Genomic DNA, 10,654 nt, shown 5'->3' with positions numbered 1-10,654 from the left:
GCGTTCGTCTTCCACACAACGTGCTCCTTAACAGACTTCAATGGCAGTTCAAGGCCTTCCCATATAGCAGAACTGAACAAGTGGGCATCTTCAAGACGGCCTTAACCTTCGTCGACAGCGTATCCGAAATATGGGGCCCGCTCCTCAACGGTCTATCTATTTTGGTGGTGAAGAAAGAAAACCACCAAGGATCCTGAAGAAATGGTCGCCTTATTGGAAAAATATCAAGTACTTAATCAAACTATTAATACTTAAACTATAAATATTAAACTAAAATTTGTTAATTTTAGATCGAACGCCTGGTCTTAGTCCCAACCCTTTTAAGATCATTGCTCATGTTCCTCGAGTTAAAGGTAATTATTATAGTGATTTTAAAAATTGAATTATATTAAATTCAATCAATTATAGAAGGATAAAAATGCTTTGAGCAATCTCAAGATTGGGTGTGTTCTGGTGAAACCCTCTGGTATCTTTGGCAGAAGATTTTTTTAAGTACTTCCCCGAAAATTCTGAGCACAAGCTGTGCAACTTTTACGGAAGCACTGAGATTATGGGTGACGTTTCTTTTCACGTTATTGGAAGCAGGAGTCAGCTGAAGCACGAGACCAAGGTGCCAATAGGTGGGCCGGTAGACAATACCATCCTCTACCTGTTAGATAGGGATTATAGGCCAGTAACAGCCGGGGACGTGGGTGAGCTTTTCGTATCTGGCTATAATTTAGCCGCAGGTTATGTAAACGGCAGAGACCCGGAGAAGTTTATTGATAATCCATTGGCAATCGATCCGATGTTTTCGAGGTTGTTCGCACAGGAGATTTTGCGCGCGTCGAGAATGGCTGTCTTCAGTATGAAGGAAGAACTGATTCGCAGGTGAAGATCAGAGGCCATCGAGTGGATCTATCCGAAGTGGAAAAAGCCGTGTCATCCATCGAGGGCGTTGATAAATGCGTGGCTCTATGCTACAAACCTGGTGAAATGAAGCAAGCTTTATTAGCTTTCGTCACCACGGAGGCTTCGATGAGCGAGAACCAAATCGAATCCATGCTGAAAGAAGTTTTAACAAGTTACATGGTACCGCAAGTAATCCAAATGGAATCAATTCCGCTCTTGGTCAACGGAAAAATTGACAGACAATCCTTGTTAAAAGGCTATGAATATACCAATAATAATGGCAAGTGCTCAAACAACGAGACAATTAACATAACTAATTTATATTTCTTTCATCAGATGACTCCCACTTCGAGGCTGAAATTGATTACTCAGGCGTAACGAAGGCCTTCGGCACTCCCGTGCTTCCTGAGGTGTATAGAACGATGGCTAAATCATCTTTTTTTGAACTCAAACGATCCTCGAGATTTCCAGAATCATACTCATGTGATAAATAGAACAGTTCCTTCACAGAGAACTTGGAGACCGTACCAAAACTCTTGTCCTCATTCTCGTAGATCACCAGAGCCGGCTTGGATTCCCGAAGGATGTGCTCGATGCGCGAAGCAGGGAAGGTCGGATCCAGAGGCAAGTAGGCAGCACCAGCTTTCCAAACTGCCTGAAGTACTGAGATTAATTTATCGCTCGGCTGCATGCAAATTGCCACTATGTAATCTCCATCTGCATTGCGTGGAATCGACTTCTCCACGATGGTGGCTTTAATCAAGCGAGCAATTCGATTTGCAGTTGCATTCAAGTCATGGTAACTGGTCGTCTTGACTGCCCCGCGATCTAAATGCAAAATATCAACATATTCATTAGGCAAAGTCAACATAACTTACAGTTAATATATACCTTCGAAAATCAACGCCAATTCTTCCGCACTGCCGACTACTACCTCCTCGAACAATCTGCACAAGTTTAGCTCAGATTTCAGCGATCTGATCGGGCCCTTCAGTATCGAAAGATGAGAAATCGATTCCATTTTCTTTAGTAGAAACAGAAAAATAAAAGTTAATCAGTATTTTCTCTCACATTACGATTTCACTTTAGACGCACTAATTAATTGTTGAAACAAAAAAGAATCTGATGTTTATCTGATGCTTTTATTTCAGATAAAACTTATTCCATCATCTATGAATTATTCACAAACGTAATAATTATCTTATATCTTATTTCTTTTTCAAATATTCAAATTTAGTCAAAAAGTGAATCATCATTTCATACGACAAAAATGCAATCGCTTTGTAATTATATACTTATTCTTTTTTATCACTATTAAAACTATTATTACAATAGTTTCATCTGTGAAAGTTTAAAATATATAAACGAGATGGAACATTTTTTTAATGAGTCCAATACAATCGTCCTTAAATTCCATGAATTTAAATAATAACTTTGTTTTTTTATATAAAAATAGGATTAGATTATGGTTGTCGGGATTTTGGACATCGGGATTTCGAAGTGAACTTACAAATTGGCTGGTAACTGTCGCACTACAACTGCTGCTCGAGCTTGAATGAAATGAAAGTTTTATAGTAGGGACAATTTATGAAATGCGTAATAGAGTGGGTGCGTGCGTTAAATTATATACCATATTACCCATGTTCAAATTAAGAATTAAAAAAAGGCTTTTTCAATGAATGATAAAAATGCAGTAACGTATGTTTTTTTTAATAAAATAAATATTTGATTGATTACATTTTTCCTAGATCGTTATTTTTACATCATTGTTGAGTTTGTGGAAAACACTGCTTTAGACACACGAAATACACTCTTAAAATTCATTATTATTATGGTGTTAGGCTGTGCTTATGAATATAGATCAACGAGAGTTACAATATTTAGTGCCTTTTCCTATAGTCAAAAAAATATAATGAAAACACACGATAAAAAATAATTAAATGATTGCAAAAGTGTACATGCATACAATTGATATTTACTATATTTATAAAAAATATTAGTAACACGTAGACTTTAAAACTCAATACATTTTCATACTAATTCTCTCACAACTTTTAGATAAATTATTAATCATTAATTATTTCTGAAAAAATGTATTATTTTTTAGAAAGGTAACTAAAACATTTTTCTGAGAGTTTTCTATTATTTTATTATGATTTTATAGAATTAACTCAATTATTCTAGTTCTATAATATAACTTACTATTATATTGAAAGGTTTCTTAATATTATATGGTTAAAAGAGATATCAAAAAAAGTGGACTTAATAACAAAATGGTAAACTGGAAGAAATTTAGGAAGGAACTAGATTGAAGAATCAAATTACCACAGAACCTGATCATCAACGATATCTATATCCCCAACGTAGACTGGCGTATCAACCACATAGAACATCCCGTACTTGTTATCAACAATTTTGCTATTGTTGTATCATAATCAGAAGAGTCATGCGGACGGAATGTCTTCTCAAGGTGAGCCAAGGTGAGAAACACATGCGAAAAAAGTCAACAGGTCCACCAACGGGTTTTAATGTTTTTTTTTATATTTTTATAGTTTTTTATAATTTCGTTCCAATAGTTCTTTTACTTAATATCATTGATCGTCGTACATATCTACAATCAATGCATTTATTAAGATTATTGAATCTTTTTTAATATCTATGTATAAAGTTAGATGTTTTTAAGTGGTTAGACATCTCTTTATCCGTAATGTCCAGGTCCACGGAGGCAATGATTGCCAAGAATGATGGGGCCGGAGAAGAGCGCTCAGTCCTAGATGGATAGGTTGATTTCTGATATGCAGTAATTTTGTTGGGAAGCGAAACTTTTTTCATGTGTAACATCTACTTTTATTTACAATCATTCTATAGAAGAACAGTAAGCAAATTTGATAGCAGTAGAAATGTAATGAATGAGTTGAGTTTCCCCTAAACAGTATCCATCTGTGTAAATTAATATAATTTCATTTACTACAGAAACACATTGGAATGCTCCTTGCGAAAAGCAAAATGATGTTGCGGGAATATTTTGTTTTTTTGGGCTCATATATTGTAGTAATAACTTTTCGAAAACTTTAGATATAATTGGTAGTAGACTGATTGTTCTGTACTATGATACATCTTGTGCTGGTTTTCTAAGTTTGGGAATTACTATGAGCTAAGCTACTTTACATTAAACAGGATATGTACCCAGACGTAATATCACGTTAAATATAGTTGTTATTAGTTTAACTCCTTTTGGTAGGAGTCCTTTCAGTACTTTTCCAGTGATCCTGGTGATTTCTTCAGTTTTGCAATATACTTCTCGTTTTCACTAATGGCATGTTGATTTCGAGGGGAGTGTTATACAGGCATCTACTAAATCTGCAATTTTTCTTCTATTAGTTGGCCAGTGCGTTGGTTCACCTGTTGACAGATAATCAAAGTTATATTTGCTTACCGTTTTCATAAGTTCTTCCTCTGGTTCTCGTGGTTTTTATAGCACTCGGTGTTTCACGTTGGGAATATATACTATTTTATGTCCTTGTATTTGCAGGCTTCTTTAATTTCCTCATCTTCTCTTGTTTGATGCAGGTTTTTAATTATTTTAGCGTATGTTTTCGTAGTGTTGCTAATTATTTAAAATTGGTTTTTACCTACTAAATCTTCTATACTTCTCAAGCTGATGACACTAGGTACGAAGATTGGCGGTAGCTTAGGCTGCTAATCAGCGCTGGATGTCGATGATTCTGGTTCTCTATCCGGTTTGTTATCATTAGTAGCAAGTGACTGAAGCTAAACTTGGTTTTTAAAATTATATCTTTTCCAAAATTCCTATATTTCATTCCATCACTATGTATGAAAAATATTTTTTTAGATAACGATTTGAAATTTATATCATATTTCATTGGGTGTATCTAGAAAATTGATGCATAAACTTACTGCGAGGCATGTATTTCCTGAAAAAAAATACCAAAGATGAAAGTTTTCAAGGCAGTGCAACTATTCAGTCGATCAGTAAATGCAGCGATGAAAATTATGATTTTGTTAAACATATTTTGTCCAAATGAAAGACATTTTCAGCGAATGCAATGGGCACATTTGTGCTATGTGCGGCGGATAGATTATTTTTTGAATGGAATGACCTAGGTTGATAGCCTTTTGGTCATAAAGTTTTAAATATGTTAATATAAATAAAAATATATTATATAAAATTACCAGATTATCTTAAAAATATCAGTTCACCTTCAGATCAACAACAATAATGCCTCAAATAGATCACGATATGTACTGTACCTTGTACACTCTTCCAACATTTTAACTACTGTTAGCGAGGTATAACACGACTTAAAAACTGGATAGTCAACGCCCGTCATATTATATGTATGTGTCAGTCTCGTATGATCGATTCATCTGCTAGCTCATTGCCCAAACGAATTTAATATCCATACTTCACGTTCACAAACGATACAAGATGCACCAGCGGATTACCGGATCAGCCTTTTAGGCAACTAGCAAATCCATGCAGATAAGGAAGGTCTTACTTATGTTTGAATATATGAATGACATGCTTAAAATCCAATAGTGTAATAAATTAACTTGTTTTTACCAATATAGCAATGCATTACAATTATGCTGGTATGCTATATTTAGAAATATTGAACAATGATTATATTTTCATGGGTATATCATTCTGTCCATTTTTTAGTAGCTTATAATCTACAACAGGGGTACCCCAATCTTTTTGAGCGCCGTGCTCAATACATCAAAAAAAAACTTCACGGCGCACCAAGTCAAAATATTGGTTTATTTCACTTTAAGTTAATATTAGTTTTTCTTCATTTCCAAAACAGAATAGCGTTGATATATCTACACCTATTATATTGTCCGCAATTTTATTAAATAGATAATTAAAACTCCTGAAGTTCGTGTGAAATTGAAAAATTTGCCGTTTAAACCGCAATTACGCACATAATAGCAAAAATTTAAAAGCGAATACATCTATGGCGATAATATAAAATACATTATTGGAACTATCTCGTTAACATCATATTGAGAATGGACTGCCACTAAGATCTTAATTGCAGCGGCTGGCCGTGTGTCCAAAGGTATTCAATATGATTACGATACTCAATTGAAGTGCATATTCACAAACAATTTATTGAACAGACATTGTAACAAAAAGGTGGTGCTTTGGCTTTCAATCCATGTGAATATGATAATTTGATACTTTAGACAATTTCGTATATTGAATGCGCTGTTTTTATATGAAAATTTTCGCGGTCTATACTTATTTATACGTACTAATATACTTATTTGTACTTTATCTTTAACATGTTACTTCTAACATTATTAAAAAAAATGGCTTTCAACAATTAAAACTATCGTCAAAACACGCGATAAAAAATAATGAGTACAAAATAATGAAGGTAAAAGTAAATTTTCCAAAAAAAAAAATATAAAAGGCAATTAATTTGATAAGACTAAAAAAGAAAATTACAAAAAATCAATAATTCATTAATATTTTCTACATTTAAAGAAAACACTATTTTTTTATGTCGTATAATTTTATTCACAATCTGTTCATCAATGTGAATATTGAGTAAATTTAAGATCACCGTTGACATTCAATGAATAATCTTTCGCGGTGGATTTTAAATATTAATAATTACTTAAATCTATATACTAAATCTAGTGGTTTGCAACGCTTCGGCCTGTTTGTGGTTTCACTGTTGTCGAGTAGGCCAATACTCAGAACATTAGTATGTCTATCTTGGTATCTACTACTAAATGTTGGTATTGTATCCTCAACCAAATCTATATGAAGAAATATACACTTTCCTTGAAGAGGAAAAAAACGAGTATTCCACATACTCTGTTGAAATGGATTTTTTGAAAAGTTGAATGCGTTGAATATCACACTGCAATGACGTAATATGAATATTTTAAAATTAACAGAAAACATTTCAACTTTCAGAAAAAAATACAGCAATGGAAAAGAAATAATAATGAAAATGGTATTAATGGTTGTTTTCAATTATAGCACCAGCTTGTAATTTCCAATAAAGTTGTTTTGTCTCACAATATTAAATGTGTGTTTGAAGATTATCTATCACAGCTTATTAAATGGTTCGAAAAATACTTTTAAGCTGAAAATATCGACAAATTCACATGGAATCAAGGCTCATTTAGTGCCAAAGGTTCATCTGAATTCTCTTCTTTTGTCGTGTCCCAGGGATGGAATTCTGGACACAGTGGAATATTGTCTGGTGTTGTCGTTGTGGAGTCTCAGTAGTTGGGAATTAAATAATTCAATTGGTTTAAAACAAGTTTATTATAATTGGTACTCTTCTTTCCAAGACAAGGTAGTTTAATCGATAGGTTGACTAAGACTGTATCTGTCTTTGAAGGTTTTACTGAGACTAATTTTAAAATACTTATATTACTTAAAAAGTTAATTCTTATTAATACGGGGTGGGAGTTGGGTTTGATTATATTGATGACTAAGCGTTCCCACGGGAATCGGCCTCGGTGGTTTTGTTTATTATAAGGGACAAATTTCTATGCATTTGTTTATATGAATAAGATGATCGATTACGATTGTATATGTAACGATCATTACGTGTTTATAATAAGGGCTTGAATTCGGAATAAAGGTATAGGAGTATCGATAGGAATGTTTACGCTTGGTCCCTTTTGTTTATATTAAAGTGTATCGAACTGGAATCACGGTAGATATTCCTTTATGCTAATGTTTATATTTATATAATAATGCGATTAAGAGACGCCGTGGATATCCCTAGTTCGTTAATACACTATGCTAATAATAACAATTAAAATAATAATGGTTGGACACAACACTTTAGAAGAAGAATCTCTTATTGTGTTATCTTGCGACAATATATTGGAAACAAAATTCGGTAGCATAGAACTTTATGATTTTTGGATATCAGTAAAAGAAGAATATCCCGTTCTCAGTGGTAAATCTCTACGAATATTAATTCCATTTACAACGTCCTATTTACGCAAAGCTGGGTTTTCGGTGGTCGCGGTAATAAAGAGTACGTTCGAAAATTAACGTGGGACAGGAAATGATGGTATCCGTATTCCGAGATTTGAGAAGTTATGTAGTTAAATGTTTAATCGTTTTTCAAAAGTCAACTTTTTCAATTTCACAAGAAACCTCTGATATAGCCTAATGTATGTTAATATGTACGCAATTTTTATCAAACAGTTGTACAACTTCCGAATCATTGAATTTATTTTGAAATAATGTAGAGTAATAATTCTGAATAATAAACTTTCATCAAAATAAAATTTCATAGAAATCATTAGAAGATATTATTTTACTGTAAAGAAGCCAATTTTAACGTCGCACAGCGTTCATTTAAAAATAAATTTATTTCTCCGATAACTTGTGACTTCTATCTAGTTGAATTGATTTAAAAATATTCAGATCTAGTTATATTTAAGAATAGAAATGTGTTATCACTCAGAGTTGTTAAAATTTGAGTGTATAATAAAAGACGTTACATAAGAAAAGTCTCTTTTGTGAAAAAGTAGAAATTTTAATTGTTTGTACTTCATTTCTAATGAATTTAAAAATTAAGAAAATTATGACAGTATTTCTTGTCATAATTTACCCATAATTTCTGTAATAATATGTAATGATAAAACTGGTAATATAGGCACCACCTGTGAATATGCCTAACAAAATGCACAGGCTACAACAAACGATGAGTGCGTTTCGAATTTTCTATTTTATAGACTTATTTTTATGTATTATCGTATTAATTATTCTGTTTTTACACATAATTTTCAGGAATTAATTTGTCCTGTAAAAACATATTTAAGTAGATTAGTTACATTTTTTATTGGCCATAAAAGTATATTTGTCCAAATAAAGCAAATAACAATACATTGTATTAAATTATATATATATTTAAACTTCTGCTAGCGAAGAAATGTATTACTTACAATTATGATACGCTTTTGTATCGACCGAAGTATTTGCAAAATAAAATACAACAAAAATATCTTAAGTATAAAATTTGGAGGAAACGGCAAACGTTTATTATTAATTTTCCTAAGTGGTTTATTTCCATTAACCAATTTATTTTGTTGTTTCGTATATACTATATTATTTGATATAAGGAAGATAATAAAATATTATAATAGTTTGTGACTATTTTGTCAACACACAAAAAACCCACTTCTATTCTTAAATATTTGGGTAGGTTCATAAAACTTAGATAAAGAAACAAAGTGCAAACCTCCACATAGTCAAAACTGATTTCCTTTCCCCGAAATAATTGTATTATAAAATTATTTAAGAATATGGTATTTAACATTCATAAGCCCCACTAACAAACATTAATGGTGTTATTAAAAAAATATCAAAGATTTTGTATATATTAATAAAGATTTATAAAGTATGTAAAAAATATAAATCTTATGTTTTAAAATAATTTAAAAATTTACCGATTTACAAGATAAACTTTCACAGCCTATGTGAAAGATATCACTTTAAGCAAAATACAAATTGTCATAACGACATAATGTTCAAAATGAAAATTTCCAATAAATTTTGGGAAATGTGAAGTAACAGCAAAATATTGATTATTAAAAATTAAACGTTGACAACTTTTTAGATAGATGAAAAGAAAACCAAGTAAGGTTAACATTACGCAATAATTTATATAATGTTTAATATAAATTGAAAAAAAACATACTCATAATTCAGCTAGTGACCCTTATCCTTCGACAAGCTAGGCATCATTCGGAGTTCAATTCGATGACTCTTCCGAATTCATTCACTCCACGGATCAAATTAATAGCAAGGGGGTACTGTCGTGCTCACAATGCGCCCCACTACAACCCGCAGCTGGTATTCCGGGAAGGTCTGATAAGGGTACTACCAGGTTAGAGTATATAAGCTGCAACATATATGTACCCGGCATTTAATGCCGAAAGAGCTAAGGCTTACAGGGGCAATAATTAACATTGTAATATATCTCAATCCGAATAAATAAACTGAAATACTACCCGGCCTCATTACTATCTTCTCTTCCGCTTCTCCTTTGTATCCTGCCTCTCTTTCAGTGTACCGTTACTTATCCGTGGTTAAGCCTAATAAACATACTTGTGAACACTGCCATTATGGAAGTAAATGTTTCCACTCTATGAACATTTCTCTCCTATCCAAATAATAATAATAATAGCAAGACATACATATTATTTTCTAAGAGGCGATGTTTCACTTGATACATACAATTAAATAAATACTATAATTGAAATGTATGTTTCTAATCAAATTTTGATATAAAAAAGTATTGCATTTATTTTAATTCAAAATATCACCGATTTTTTTTCAAATTCATTGTTTAATGTAGAATCATAGTTAATGTGTAATAACATGAATATAGAAGGCCATAGATGGCTTATAAAATTAAGCCTTTATGTAAGGTAGACGACGAAATTGAGTTTGGGTAGATTTGCGGTAACCACATTCACTAAATTTCAATAAAATTTATTACTTCTGATATATCGATTTCAATTCAAGGTATATCAAATATTTCTATTTAATCTATAAAAAAATATGTATAAAAACATAGACATTCTTTTTGTGTGTTAAAAATAATTTTATTGTATTTTAATCCATATATAGCAGAAATTCTTTTACATATTTCTTGTCCACCTGTATATTGATGAAGAATTTACATCTGATTTTTATCAAACTTCGTCTTGAAGGAATAACTCATTAATTATTACTTTTATGAAAATTACT

General features: G+C 31.9%; 1 protein-coding gene and 1 pseudogene across 1 annotated transcript; one reads left to right on the top strand and one right to left on the bottom strand.

Annotated features, from left to right (window-relative positions):
- The first annotated feature begins 5 nt into the window (after positions 1 to 5).
- Positions 6 to 1,304, top strand: LOC108559053 (annotated as a pseudogene).
- Positions 1,305 to 1,306: 2 nt separating this feature from the next.
- On the bottom strand, positions 1,307 to 9,871 carry LOC108559052 (dimodular nonribosomal peptide synthase-like; the record flags this gene model as incomplete). The annotated part of the gene is made up of 3 exons (XM_017916181.1): positions 9,600 to 9,871; positions 1,783 to 1,915; positions 1,307 to 1,719 (listed from the first exon to the last, which is right to left on the bottom strand). Coding segments are annotated over exons 2-3 (543 nt in total), but the record flags the coding sequence as incomplete, so codon positions are not given.
- Between the last annotated feature and the right edge of the window lie 783 nt (positions 9,872 to 10,654).

Source organism: Nicrophorus vespilloides, unplaced genomic scaffold (assembly GCF_001412225.1).
Source record: "Nicrophorus vespilloides isolate i.1.1-1 unplaced genomic scaffold, Nicve_v1.0, whole genome shotgun sequence".
Lineage (NCBI taxonomy): Eukaryota > Metazoa > Arthropoda > Insecta > Coleoptera > Silphidae > Nicrophorus > Nicrophorus vespilloides.
This window is presented reverse-complemented; position numbering and strand designations above follow the sequence as displayed.